The sequence below is a fragment of the Amblyomma americanum genome, chromosome 6, assembly GCF_052857255.1.
Source record: "Amblyomma americanum isolate KBUSLIRL-KWMA chromosome 6, ASM5285725v1, whole genome shotgun sequence".
Lineage (NCBI taxonomy): Eukaryota > Metazoa > Arthropoda > Arachnida > Ixodida > Ixodidae > Amblyomma > Amblyomma americanum.
Genome location: NC_135502.1, coordinates 115,895,065 through 115,910,415, shown reverse-complemented (window position 1 = coordinate 115,910,415; position 15,351 = coordinate 115,895,065). Strand labels below are relative to the sequence as shown.

General features: G+C 47.9%; 1 protein-coding gene across 1 annotated transcript in view; it reads right to left on the bottom strand.

Annotated features, from left to right (window-relative positions):
- Positions 1 to 4,370: 4,370 nt before the first annotated feature.
- The window catches only part of LOC144094947 (uncharacterized), a 36,756-nt gene continuing 25,775 nt past the window's right edge, over positions 4,371 to 15,351 (bottom strand). The window contains exons 9-10 of the mRNA XM_077628815.1: positions 7,513 to 7,773; positions 4,371 to 4,641 (exon numbers count right to left, since the gene is read on the bottom strand). Coding sequence (XP_077484941.1) covers positions 4,502 to 4,641; positions 7,513 to 7,773 — 401 coding nt within the window. The 3' untranslated portion in view covers positions 4,371 to 4,501. The remainder of the gene's footprint in view (positions 4,642 to 7,512; positions 7,774 to 15,351) is intronic.

The following is a 15,351-nucleotide window of genomic DNA, read 5'->3' as shown; positions in this document are numbered from 1 at the left end:
CAACGTAGACTGCAACCAAAACCGAGTTACCCAAGTCCCACCCATGCAAGCGCCTCCCATAGACCGACACGGGCGCATCGCTTGAGCACTGCGCCAGGAGAGGAAGGAAGACTCTAGGGGCCCATTAAAGGAGCGAATGACCAATTCCTCACATTTGAATAGTAACCCATTATCTTTATCCATACGACTGCTGTCCATGAACACTTGATATGTATGCTAGAACCGATGGGAAATGCGAACTGCGAGCGCACTTAGTTCTCAGTTGGCCTAACTGGGCTAATCTTCTATCATTTTTTTCATGAGATCCATCTTGCAAAAACCTTCGGCGTGGATATGTACTACTCCACTTCAATAGTTTTCGTTTCATCTGCATCTAAAACGGGAAAGGAGAAAATTTTACTTTCTTCTCCTTTTATGAAGACCGGCCAGATGTAACCAAAAACTACGACTTTTTTAATACTGTAGTTCAAGCACAAAAACCATGTTTGCTTCTATTTTTTTCGCAGCAGTAATGTACACTGAAACATTTGTTTATTAACCATCAGCTGTGTGGTCAGTTTCAGTGTAAATTTTAAGCTTATTTCCGTGTCACTTTGGTTCTGTGGATAGCTTATTGACTTGATCTTCATTTCGCTAATGAACTACTTTTGATATGGGCTTAGTCACCACAATATAGTACCTATGTGGTATCCAAAATGCCTTCATGACTTTAACTCTGGCCATGATCGCTTCAATGAAGGTGAAAGCTCTGTTTACGTTGGCACCGCCTCGGCTAGTTTCTTACTTGGGCTCGTTTTGCTCGCAACAGGTTCCGCTTTCAAGATTTATCTGGTTTTTATTGTTTCCAGTCCATTTTTGCAAAATTTGATACCCCCTGCGCTGCGAATGGTTGGGTGGACTGTTTCTCCCAAATTCTAGGAGAAAATCTTTATAAGCAAGAAAATTCAGTTTCTCAGTAGTGAATACGAGTAGTGAGTAAAGAATACGGAGCGAATACGAGTACTTGAATACGAGCGGCATTTTAGTGGTGGCAAAACTGCGAGATCCTGTTGTCTCCTACGGGGTGTCAGTACGCGCTAAGGAACCCCAGGTGGTAGAAATTAATCCAAAGCGGAAAATTTCTACGCATTTGACATGTGTCGTATACTGTTCGAACCTACATGGTGTACCAAGAGTTGCACAAGGACGGACTGTGTCTAGTGCACTGTAGTCATTACGCCACAGGTTTCTGACGCTTGAGAACGCACGTGGAGAGAACGGTATGTGGCCAAAATTTTAAAATATCAATTGTTTTCATTGGTCTTCACAAGTTTGTTTTTTATCCATTTCTTAAGTTTACGCTACTATATCTTGTTACCCATATTTCACATAAACATTATCTTATTTATTTCGACACACTTGCCTATTAGAACACGGCATAAGTTACTACAGCTCTGGCACCCTTTTTTATTCATATAAAGATCTTCAAAGTAGAGAAACAACCTCACTTGGGCACACTTGAACAGTTTTTTTAAAGAAGATGAAGCGTTTGAAACAAACAAATATTTTGGGTGCATTATAAAACATTCCTAGCTATTGCTGTGAAGAAATTTCAGGTCTCTGTTGTTAGTATACTTTAATCTATCCGTAACCAAAGTGTTGGCAAAATTTACAGAGCGTGTGGGCGCAGCACTCCACCTCTTCGCGATCAAACATGTTCTAGCCTCCGCAGAGGCTCAGGGATTAGGGTGCTAGGCTGCTGACCCGCAAGACGAGGGTTCGATCTTGCCTTCGGCAGTTGAATTTTGATGGAGGCGAAATCCTAGAGACCTGTGCACTGTGTGATGTAAGTGCACATTAAAGAAACCCGTGGTGGGGGGGGGGGGGGGGGTAGAAATTATCAGGAGCATTCCGCTATGGCGTCCCTCATAGCCTTAGTCGCTTTAGGACGTTAAACCCCATAAAACGTTTTCAGTTTCAGGCACACAAATATCAAGCTAGATTGCCATCACAATGCTAGGGGTCGCATTTAGCCGAAGGGAAATTATTGTGGCAGTCTCTCTTTTTCCGCAAACTGAGAGTTATGTTGTTCAGTCACGAATAAGAAAGAGGCTATTTTCTTCCTTTACAGGTATCCGAAGCCAGCACGTTCTAGAACAGAATAAAGTGCTTCAGTACAAAGGTATATGCGTGTTTCATCGCCGAAAGTAGACTGTATGCAAGTAAATGTAACCATCCCTTATCTTATCTCATTTGTCTGGGAGGACTGTCAATGACGGCATGCTATTTTTGCTCTCCGTTCTTTAATTATATCAGCCGAGCCGGATACCCCAATAATCCTGTTGAAGCCCGAAAGAAAAGAGAAAAGTAAGGCAGCACGTAAATGCTACTCTGCTGTTCCGCTTGAAACACACATGATGGATGTACCATAAGTAAAAAATTGAACTGCCTACGATACGCAAGCAATCCATGCGACACAGCTGTTAACTGCTGGCCACCTTTAGCCACAGGAGTTCCAGTAGCTAGACGTGATATTACAAGAGCCCTTATTTGGTGAGACGGAATAACCGGTGTAGTAACAATCTAACTACGTTCAGAAAGACGTGCAGCAGCGGTAATCAGCATATGCTCTACTCATGTCACGGCTCTTAAGGAAAAGTGCATGGTAATAAAAGACGCATAAAATATAGTCCCCTAGTGCGTAGTTCGTGCATTGTTGGAATTGAAATACAAACTGCTAGATATTATAATGTATACCCTCCTCCAGGACTCTCTGTGGAAGCATGCTCTGCTCTGTTCTTTCATGGTTTATTAGGGTGGCCCTCTGCTCTACGGTGCACACTGTAGTAACTTCCAAAAGGCTAAAAATTTTCACGACGTCTATTTGCATGAATAACGCATTGAAATGCTAACTATTACGGCCTCTAATGCATATCTAAAAGTTAGCGGCTTTGCGGAATGACGCGGAACATCAAAAGCACCCCCTGGTTCCCAGCGGGGGAAGCGATACCACGCTTTCTGTAATAAAAGCTCTGTGGCACCGACTGTCTCACAGAAAACAAGAAGGTCCGTTAGTGGGCTGCCAGCTACTCGAAAATTTATCGCCAAGCCAATTCAAGTACGCTTTAACATTGAAGAATCCAATGCGCACCTCCTGTTGTAAGACTGTCGTACTTGGCGGCTTCATGGACATTGTAGGCCAGAAAAAGTCGCACCTTTTCGCATTTCTTGACGTGACCTTATAACACAATGTCGCATGTGTGTAAGCTCAAAATCTCTTCTTAAAATAATTCAGGCGCTCCATGGAAGGCGTCGTGTGTGTTCGTTGCTACTCGTAGCTGTGCGCTACTAACCCACGCCACAAGAAACGATATCGACTCACACCGGCGTGCTGTATAAACTAATGGCCAAACTACCACAGGCAGTCACACAGGTCGGAACTCGGAGGTTTGAAATATCATCGCAGTTTCGTATTTCTTCTCGGCAACAAAGATTAGTTCGCATAAGTTTATTATCTGCCCAGGAAAGATACAGGAGTGCGAAGTATCGACACGGACCAGTTTATTGAACGCGACGATCCCTTGAGCCACGCTCTCACCTCGGCCACGTGCGTATTTTGCGTTCCTGCATCTTTCCTGGACATGCATGAAAAAGCGCAGCTAAATGTACTATTCGCTTATTATTTTTGAATACTAAAAGGTACTGGAGCATGCATTAGAGTGGTGTAATTGTATGCAGGTCTGAGCGCTACAATGTGCAGGGGGAGTCCTCACAGCCCGGCAGGCCAAGGCTGCCTCTCAATTATTTCCCATTTCAGGATGCGCCAAGGAACCCTGCTTTTGGTTCGGTATACATAGCGACTAATTTAGTCTGTTATCTTCCATGTTCTGCGGGTAAATAAATTACAAATATAGTACATCAAATAAAAAGGTGCAGAAGTTGGTTACTTAAAACTTAATATTTATTATCTGCCCAGGAAAGATACAGGAGCGCGAAGTATGGACACAGGTAAATTAATTGACCGGGACGATCGCTAGTACCACGGTCTCACTTCGTCCACCTCCGTGTTTTCCGTTCCTGTATCTTTTCTGGATATGCATAAAAAAGCTCACCTAACAGAACTATTCTTTTATTATTTTTGAATACTGAAAGGTACTGGAGCATGCGTTCGAGTAGTGTAACCGTATGCAGGTCTGCGGGCTGCAATGTGCAGGCAGACTCCTCACAACCCCGCCTATCAACGCTGCCTCTCAGTTATTTCCCATTTCCGGATGTTCCAAGGAACCGTGCTTTGGTTCAGTATACATAGCGAATAATTTAGACCGTTATCTTCCATGTCATACGGGTAAGCAATTTACAAATATAGTACCTAAAATAAAAAGGTGCAGAAGTTGGTTACTTAAAACTTTATTTTATGCCTCAAGTTTTTTTACACCAGGATTAACAGAAGGAAGCCACATCGACAAGAGCAATACATTCCATGCATACAATACACCAGTACATTCAACTGCCACCTGCATATTCAATAAATGGGGCTTAGCTTCTGAAAGTTCAAGAATTCGTCGAGAAGGCAGCGCCTCAGCAGCTTGCCTCTCCTGTTTTTGGGCAGTTTTGTAGCAAAGGCAATACCGCCGTAAAGCTGCTTGTAAACGGCCAGCTTTCCTGAAAAAAAAAAACGGTGGGCATTTCACATACATAGCGGCGGATATATATAAAAGGTTATGTAGTCGTAGAAATACATATAGTTCATGCCTAAGCAAAAAAAAATTATGTAACACGTCACTGGTTTACTCTAGTACAAAGTTTCAAGTCGCAAATTCGAAAACAAAAACGAGAAACACAGCGAATATACATTGAAATCAAACAGCGTCAAAGTTAACAGGTTCGAGTGACCGCTTGCACGCCCTCTAGGCTTAAACATTTTCTAATAATCAGTATCTTATTCTCCTGGTGCAAGCAAAGCTATTTGCCTTTCTGTGAAAAATTCACGAAAAGTTCTGGGGACACAATACAAAGCGGGATTTCTTAGGCATGCATGACGTATACAGGAAAAATATATGAGTGTGCTCTCAATGCGCTCTTGAGCTATGTCGAAAGCCCCTGCACTATGAGAGTCAGTAAATCATTTGACCTATTTAAGACACTAGAAGCAGGAATACCCGGGGAGCAAATATTGTCCTTATAAAGGGCCTTTACTCCCGTATTAATACACGTATCTTAAGATAAAATAAACACCTTTCGGTTGCTAATCAATCTTCGTAGCTATGCAGTTCTAATTCAAAAGCATTTTATGGCCCACTAGTACGAAAGCTCGGGTCCGCCACTTGTGGTACGAAACTCTGAGGATATCAAAAGCCCGGTGTTTCATGCCACAACACTTCTAAGCGAACATGTATAGTCACGAATTATAAAACCAAATGTACGATGATCTATGAAGGAGATGCCGCGTAGTCATAGTCTTTACTCATGGCTAATACTTATTCTGCACTGTATCATTACTCAGCAGCTTAAGAGTAATGTAATGTAAGCTGGATAGAGAAATTTGTACAAAATATTCGTAGTCATGACGCGCAGTCATAGTGATGACTGAGGACTGAATTACTCTGCGAAGTAGTATGATTCAACACTTCACAATTATCGTAATCCAGACGTGTAGTCATTATCATGACGCATGACTCAGCGCCTAAAGAGCAACGTAATTTAAGTTGTATAGAGTTTGTACAAAGTATGGATAGCCATGCTTTGTATTCGTAGTGATGCCCCATGACTACGTCATTCTGCAACTTACTATGACTCAGCAGGTGGATGTTTTCGTATTCTCACACATAAGCAGTCTTAACTGCCCTACCGATTTTTTCTTTAACGCCTCTTTAATATATAGGAATTTCGCAGAAGATTTTCAACAGCATCTCGGAATTCACGTTTACTACAAGCTTTTTGCTGGGGCGGATTTGAGAAGAGGTTAAACGAAATAAAATCTGTGTACAATGTGCAGAATATCATCCTTGCTGGTCTGAATGCATTTTCATGATTCGTCGCTGCAAGCTGATGTATGAGAGGATATTTGCTGCAGCTAAGCGAGACCCTATCGTTGCGTCGCCTGGTGGCTCAACGCTATGCTATTGGGACAGCACATGGTTTGTCTGAAGGTCATTCGAGACTGTCTCTGGAATCGGTTTCGCATGTGAAGCAACACATCGACAGCCTCAAGCAGCGTATCGCTACAAAAATGCGCAGAACTAAAGGTTGCTTATCTGACGGAATGTTTTTGGCCACGCCTTTTGAGCCGAGTGTCGAACCGAAGCTGGAACAAAACCATATTTCTGCCCGGAAGTGGAACCAAAGCGACCTCACATTTTCTTTGGCTTCTTGTAACTGAATTCGAAGCAGAATGCTTTTAAGGAACCGTTCCGAACGGTTTCGGAACACTGTTGAGCCTTACTCTTGGTGCAACATTGGAAGCGTTTCTTGTTTTGAGGCAAAATCAGAGGATTTACCGCGATAGTTAAGCCGCCGATAGCTGCACTAGGCAGTGCCAAAACGGCACCCGATTTGTAGTCCAACAAAATGAGAGAAGAGTATTATATAGAAAATAAACTTCGCGCTGCTTGATGCTGATTCGGCAGTCTGAGAATGCCATTCACCAGGCCAATAAGAATTCTTGAGATATTAGTGTGACCCTCTTTCAGCTATTTAGTGAAAATTGGAATGAAATAAACCTGCTTCAACTCAATCGAATCATCACCGGAATGACGCACCGAACCAGTTCACCTGCTGCGGGCGCACCTCGACACCTTTTGTCCTGATATGCGTACCAATCAGAAACAAAATCAGAATGCACTGATATGTTTTTTTCTAATTACCCGTGTAGAATAAATATGTTTAATTATTGCGCGCTTTCGGCTCTAGTTTGGCTCTCTGTATTTTTTTCCCTTCTTCACTCTCTGAATTGGCAATTTTTCACTTTGCAATTCAGAGAGTGGGCATAAATCATCCCTATTCTTTTCCGCTTCGCCCACCCTCTTTTTTTTTCTGCCACCGTCAGTGGCAGCGGTTAAAATTTGAGACAGTTTATATCCTGAAAGGCGATGCTAAAGAGTATTCATGCATCGCGTTAAGACCACTGCACCATTAACCTGCCTAATCACGGGGCTATATCAGCAATAATAAAATAAAAATTGAAGTTCGGAAGGTCGCCTTTCGCTAAAAACCCATGAAAAGTTCATAACCCTTTCATCACGTCCGGATAAACTGGTGCGGTGCACAGCAGTGCGCTCTGCAAGATTAAAGTCTTGCAAAGGCAGTATGTCTTCTTCAGGAGCTCGTAGCTAACTTCAGACCAGGCTATCAGGGTGGTCAAAGCTGAAATATGCCCCCAATATGTTCTGCGCTGTATTAATGGCAAGCTGCACCCGAGTTAATCAAATGTATTCCCAAAGAACGCGCCAGGCGCCAACGCCGGGGGGGGGGGGAGGGGGGGGAGGGAGGGAGAATAACAGTGTTATTGCAAACATGCAAGGCTAGTCGCCATACCCGCCACGTGGTCCTTAAGTTGCCTCGAGAGCTGCTCAAGGTCCCCTGCGTAGCCTTCCTGGAGCACGACAATGGCGGCGGGCGCCTCGCCGAAGAAAGGATGTGGCACGCCCAGGACGGCTGCCTCGGCCACAGGCTTCAGCTCCAGCAGACACTGTTCTACTTCGAACGGGTCCACCTTGGTGTCCATGCACTTGATGATGCTCTTCAGCCGACCCGTGACGAAGAGCCGGCCGGAGGCATCGTAATAGCCTATGTCTCCTGCGACCCCAGAAGTCCGCACCAAAACCATCCGGGTACTGGCGACACATAAGTTAAGATGACTCTGGCCACAGTAATTGGCCCGAACACTTGTCAAGTGCGGAGAATGTAAAATGGCGTTTAATGTGCTCTGTGTTCTTTGCGCCAGTGGTAGAAGTGTTCACACTGCAACCTTATCATCCGTATGCGCGCACATACACTCGGAAAAATGCACATGTGCGAAAGGGAACAGAAACGGCAGACAGGTAAGGAGGGTCATCTAGATACAGTCGTGCTGGTACCCAACGCAATGACACGAAATGGGAAAAGAAACACACAGGGCGGAGAAAAAGACATAAAAAGGTAGCCATTCAACGCGTTTCGTCAAACAATTAGGCTTAACAAAGGACGCAAGTGTCTTCGAGGCCTTTTCACCTTACGAGCGATCCGACAAGTGCTTGATTATTCTTCTATTCAGAAAGAGGGCAAGCGCATTTGCGATGGAGCATTTGAAAAGCTGATACATCACGGCTTTTCACAGTCCCTTGCGTTGCAGGTAGAGTTCTCAGCAGCTCCGATGGTTAAAGAATAACCTAGAGTTCAGGTCATTCAGGGCCACCGTTTGCTGGGGGTGTTACTTCATCTAATGAGGGCCGTAATTCGGGAGGAAAGGAAGCTCCATTGAATGGTTCAAGCATTGGAGCGCAATAGGATGCGAGTGATTTACACCTACTACCCTCGGACGTTACGCGTTGTTGGAATTCAGGTGGCGTGACTGAGCCAGAGAAAAGACGAGGACGATCGGAGGAAGAAAACTTAGAAAACTTTATACAAAGACTATTTACAGAATGTACAAGTAAATGCAACTGAGAGTGCCTCTCATTAAAGGGAGCTTCTTAGCGGTCGGGAGTCTCTCCCAGCAAAGGGTATCTCTAAAAGAGGGAGGCTCTCCTCTGGTGCCAAACCAGCAGCTCGTTAAATACTCTTCGTATTCCCCAGATCCCTAGCTGGGGAATAAAGTTCGAAGGATGATGTCCAATCAAACGATGGCACTGATGGTACCACCCATGACAGGGCGGTCCTGATGTTCTCACGCAGCTCGTTCGATGGAAAGGGAACAGGACCCGGTCACGTTGTCGTCCACACGGCCTCCAGGTGGGCGCGCACGTGGGTCCGGACTGCGCCCATGTGGAACCGGAAGGCGCCTGCGTGACACAGGTATCCGGGCTGTCTCCCAGCAGGGGTTGAAAGATCTTGTACTTCGTCGTCTGATCACCGGAACGTGGAACCTCTGTCGAAGGCGCAGCTCTCGGGCAATTGTTCAACCCCAGCGTGGCTGAAGAGGACAACACTCCGTTCGTCGACCCGATGGCATGTTCGAACACGTGGAGACGCTATTATCGTCGCTGCTTCCGACATTCCTGCAGCCACGTTTCTTCCAGAGGGCTCATTCACCTTCGCGGTAGTTTTCAGGGTATCCTCCCCATGTCCAAATTCGCCGAACTCAACAGCATTCCGGAAGGGAGCGCGAGCACAACAACGTTCACGATCTAGAATTCGTTAGCGTAGCGTCTGCCTTTTAATATTGGGTAGTGGTCATTGTCGCAACTTCTTTTCAACGGCTTTTTCTGGTCCCGTCGTTTCCCAGTAATGTTGTTTCCGCCTCGTGAAGAAAGAAACCGCTCCGCACTCCGTGGCTTCCCTCATAGTGGCTGTGGTAGATTACGATTTAAAGTGACAATTTTTCCTCAAATAAGCTTTTTCTGGACGAAATGCAAACACTGTACGGATTCTACTGAGTCGCGAAACACGGCTAGGTTTTGAGCCTATTGGCCATGTCCGAAAAAATACGCCACCCTTAGCTGCTAATTCTGTTTAGTATGATGAGACGTTATCAGTTTTAGAAATATCGCATCCCAAGCTTAAGATTCGTGTAACATAGCCGTCTGTTTAAATTGCGTACAGCTGTATTCATTCCGAGAGAATAAAAGGCTGCTGCTTGCATAATCGACGAGATGGAGTTCTTCTGGTTACCTGGAATAGTGACCCACACTTCGAAGCGACAGAGAAGGCACAATTGTGAGGAACGGTTAAGACGTTACTGTTTCGTGGAAGCCCCCAGAATGAGAAGCGTCCAGTTTGTAGATTTTGAACTACGTATAAATGGTGGGTACATCTGCCGGAAGCACTTTCCTCATTCAGCTAGACCTTTCGTAAGGTTCCATTCAGCTTCACACATTAGTAATGAAACTGACATTGCTTTCTTCCGTCTTCGTGTTGCGCCTGTAAGCCTTCAGAACATAAGGTTAAATAATGCGTAAAGTGCCATTCGGCAACAGGCATTCGGATGTCACCATTGCACTACGAGAGAGTTTTTTTCCAGATTTAGTCTGATTTCGAGCTGCTGTCTGATGACATGAATGGCGATTACTACTCCCTACATGCTTTATGGCAGCGTTGCAAGGATTTGAGTCGCAGATACGACGTGTTGGTGATTTTCCCAGCTGATAAGACTCTTTACAAAGGCGCCAGATAGATGCATAGATGAGAAAGCGACGGATAGCTGCAACATACGGCATGAGATAAAGATGACGAACTGCATTAAAAGTACCATTTACCAAAATTCCCCTTTGTGTGGCCGAGTATAAATTGAGCAAGAGGGCCGTTGCTCAAGCGACCACACATTTTAAAATTTCTTTTGATTCTTCTAGCAAACTTCAGTAATTAGGAAAATAACCACTTGGTAAGAGTCTGTGTTCAGCGTATCCAATTTACGAGGACGATGCAGCCTACGTAAACAAAATATTGTCACGGCTTGCTTGACGTAGAGGCCGGCGGCGAGCACAGGTGGTGATAGCAGGAGCACAAGAACACAGAAACAGGCAGGTCCGCCAGCAGCAGCGTCGTCATCGGCACGCAGCAATCGCGCTTCAACTTTCTCTTCGCTACACTACCTCCCCCTATAAACAAGCATCGTCCCAATGTTAACCCGAGAGCAAAAAAAGCTCTTGGCGGAAAACCACAAAGGGGCCCAGAAAACTTGCTGGCCGATGTAGAAGGCATTGGGAAATGCAGGGGGTTATCGCGCGTAATACGGCTTAAGCCGGACAACGTGCACAGTTTCAGGCCGGGGGAACGACGATATGACGGTCGCATTTCTTTGGGCAGCACCTCGTAGTTCAGGTCACCGATGTGGCGAAGAACCGTATACTGGCCAAAGTAGCGCTTCATGAGTTTCTCGGAGACACCTCGACGGCGTACCAGCGTCCACATACAGACCTTGTCCCCGGGGTAAAAATGGACGTCACGTCGACGGAGATTGTACCGACTAGCGTCTGTATGCTGTTGGTGCCGGAGGCGGAGTCGAGCGAGTTGCCGAGCTTCCTCCGTGCGCTCGCAGACTAGACGGGCATCATCGACTACGTCGAACGAAGGCTCGTGAGGCAACGTAGCGTCAAGCATTTTGGTGGCCTGTCTGCCATGCACCAGTTGGAAAGGGGACATACCTGTCTTCTCCTGGACTGCGGTATTGTACGCGAATGTAACGTAGGGCAGTACCTCGTCCCAACTACGATGGAAGACGTCCAAATACATGGCGATCATGCCAGCCATCGTCTTGTTCAGCCTCTTTGTCAGCCCATTGGTTTGCGGGGGTACGCCGTAGTTCGGCGGTGGCTGGTGTAGCCGAGAGGGAGGATCTCCTGTGTGATCTGTGCCAGAAACGCGGCACCCCGGTCAGTGATCAAAATGGCAGGGGCACCATGACGGAGCACAATACACTCAATAAAAAAATGAGCTGCCTCAGCAGCCGTCACTGACGGAAGTGCTCAAGACTCGGCGTATCTGGTTAGGTAGTCGGTGGCTATGATAATGTACCGGTTACCCGACTTCGACGTTATAAATTGGCCGAGAAAATTTATTCCGATTGCGTGGAACACAGCATGTGGTGGGTCGAGTGGCTGGAGAAGTCCAGGTGGTCGTGTAGAAGGTCTTTTCCTCCTTTGGCATTCTCGACAAGTTTTTACGTAGTGACGGACGTACTTAGGAAGTTCCGGCCACTAATACTTTTCTCGATTATGTGCAAGTGTTCGGCTGCAGCCAAGGTGACCAGCAGTAGGATCATCATGACAAGCTTCAGCCATCTCATCGCGCAAGTCTTCTGGCACAACAAGGAGCCATGACCTTGGGCTGCTGTCGAAGTTTTGCTTGTACAATACGCCGTGCAGAATCCGGAATGTCGGCAGAATACGCAGGAAAACGCCGGGCACCACGTCTTCGTGGCCTTCCAGGTGTGCCTTCAGCTGACGAATATGAGGATCTTTGAGTTGCCGATTAGCCATATCTGTCGTGTCCTATGCCCCAAAGAAGCCGTCCTCGTCGTCATTATCGCCCCCTGGCGCCGGATTCACGGGGGCTCGAGACAAACAGTCAGCGTCATTATGTTTGCGGCCGGATTTGTAGGTGATCGTGACGTCATAATTCTGTAGCCGCAGGCTCCACCGAGCAAGGCGGCCTGCGGGATCTTTGACATTGGCGAGCCAGCCCAGCGAATGGTGGTCGGTAACGACGCGAAAAGGGCGACCGTACATATAGGCCCGGAATTTGGTGATCGTCCAGATGACAGTGAGACACTCTTTTTCAGTTATTGAGTAACTGCCCTCCGCCTTCGAAAGAGCTCGGCTCGCGTAGGCAATAACCCGCTCGGCGCCGTCCTGGAATTGCACAAGCACTGCCCCTAGTCCTTGGTTGCTGGCGTCCGTGTGTTGTTCAGTGTCGGCGCCTTGATCGAAATGGCCTAGTACGGGAGGCGCTGCAAGAGCATGCTTTAATTGGCAGAATGCTGATTGCTCCTCCTCGGTCCACTCAAAGGCGACGCTATCTTTCGTAGGGCGTTAAAGTGGCGCTGCGATCTGGGCGTAGTTGCGAACGAAACGTCTGAAGTGCGCGCCGAGGCCGAGAAAGCTGCGGACAGTCTTCTTGTCGGATAGTGGAGGGAAGGACTCTACGGCAGCCGTTTTCTCTGGATCGGGGTTTACACCCATTTGACTGACGACATGACTTAGTAACTTCAGCTCACTCTATGCGAAGCGGCACTTCGAAGGCTTGAGCGTGAGTCCGGCGGTCAGAAGATCTTGAAGAACCGCTTCAAGGCGCACAAGATGGTCAGCGAAAGTGCTGGACAAGATGACGACGACATCCAGATACACGAGATACGCTGTACACAGGCCAAACGGCATGACCTTAAACTCGTAGAGTCCATACGGTGTTATAAATGCGGTCTTTTCGCGGTCGCGCTCATCCACTTCAATCTGCCAGTATCCACTGTTCAAGTCGATGGACGAAAAATAGCGTGCATGACGGAGACGGTCGAGAGCGTCGTCGATGCGATGTAGTGGATACACGTTCTTCTTGGTCACCTTATTGAGTCGCCTGTAGTCGACGCAAAATCGAAGGGTCCCGTCTTTTTTCTTTACCAGTACTACTAGGGCGGCCCACCGACTGTTGGATGGCTCGATGACGTCGTCGTTAATCATTTCGCGCACTGGCTCTTGAATGGTTTCTCTCTCCTTCATGAAAACGCGGTACGGCGGTTGGTGAAACGTGCGCGTCGTGGTGTCGACCATAATTCTATGCTTGGCGACGGGCGTCTGGCGAACTCGGGATGTCGTCGCGAAACAATTGTGGTACCGATGCAAAAGAGAGAGCAGTTCGCGTGTGTGGGAAGGCTCAAGCTTGGGATCGATGTCCAGGTTCAACGTTGTTATGTCACATGACCCGGGCGGGGCCTCCTCCTCAGGCAGCGCGAAGGTCGCTAGGTTCATCTAGTTGGGCTATAACTACCCCTTTCGTCAGGTGCTACAGCTCGTTCCTGAAGTTGGTCACTGAAATTTTGGCACGCCCACGTTGAACATTGGAGATTCCCCGCGTAAGTAGCATCTGGACACTTCCTTCGAGAACGCCTTCGCCACATGCGGTTGTATTGGCTCGGACGGGAAGAAAAACTGTCGACAACGGCGGCAAGTGAACATGGTCGGCATCAACTTTCATCGCAGCGCGGAGGGTCAACTTGTTCCTCCCTACGTCGATTACAGCGCCATACTCACGGAGAAACTCCATGCCAAAATAACATCTTTGGAGCAATTCTCCAAGATCACGAATGTGGCTGGACATGTCTCATCGTGAATCTCAACGGGGGCAGTGCACTTGCCAACAGAGTTTACGAGGTTACCTCCCGCGGTACGTAACGGTGGGCCGTCTCTCTGGGTGATAACCTTGCGAAGACGCCGAGAGAAGTTGCCGCTGAAGACTGAGTAGTCGGCACCGGTACCGACAAGCGCCGTTACGTCACGACCGTCGATTAAAACGTGTACATCGCTAGAGGCCACAGAACAGTCTTCGCTTCCAAGGGTGCTATCAGTTGAGCGGGGACATTCCAACGCAGGCGGAGGTTATTTGCTGCGTGCAACACCAGCAACGTCACCTCCAGGCGTCGCCGTACTTAGTTTTCCCGGAGCGGCGCAAGGATCTCACGGCGGGATCCGCGAGAAGGGGGTGATGAGCGGCGAGGGGGCGGCGACCTAGAGGTGCGAGATGGAGCTTACACTGGCGATGGAGAGCGTCGAAGGTAGTCCTGTATCTCGCGGGGCTGTTCACCGTGGCGGGGGCGCTGATCAGCCCGGTTGAAACCTCGAAGTCCGAGTTCGCGGTACGGACAGTAGAGGCACATGTGGTCAGGATCACCGCAGTGGAAACACAGCGGCCTCCGGTCTGCAGTCCTCCAGATGTCGGTTTTCCTGCAGCCCAGCGGTTCCAGGCGTGCATCAGACGGGGGAACGAACTCGTGGTGTCGAGAGCCGGAATCGGCAGCGGTCTGGTACTTACGATGTACGGGAGGTGGACGACGGACGGTGACGGCGTAGGTCAGAGATAGTTGGTCGGCTGCAGCTACAATGGGTACGTCTTCGGACGCCAGCAGACGTCGCAGTTCGTCCCAAACAGCCGTCGCGATGGAGACAGATGCAGGCTGTTAGGAGCTGGGAACAGCCTTTTCAGCTCCTCTCTGACGACGTCGCGGATAATTTCGCGAATATCGGCGAGGACAACACCGCTCAGGCCAGAGGAAACAAAACTTGAGACGACATGAAGGGCGCTCAGTCGCTGAAAGTGACTCCATGGTTCTTGTCTCCAATGCGTGCTCGATGTCGATAGCTTCAGCGACGAACGACGAATTCGGCGACTGTGGTAGGAGGATTGCAGATAAGGCCTCCAAAGATGTCATTCCGGATACCCCTCATCAAGGCCCGCACCTTCTTCTCTTCTGTAGCCCGAGGATCAGCGCGGGCACTCAGACGCAGTACGGCTTCGACAAAACTTCTCACGCTCTCGGTGGGAGCCTGGATACGAGCGTGGAGCAGACCTTCAGCATGCTGTCGCCGGTGCTGGTTCGCGAATGCGCGTAACAGTTCGCTCCTGCACGTTGCCCATGATGTTAGCGAAGCCTCGTGGTTCTCGAACCAGTATTTCGCTGTGGCATCTAAGGAGAAGTACAGGTTCTGCAGACATTGGTTGGGTGTCCACCCATTATGTCGAGCTACCCGT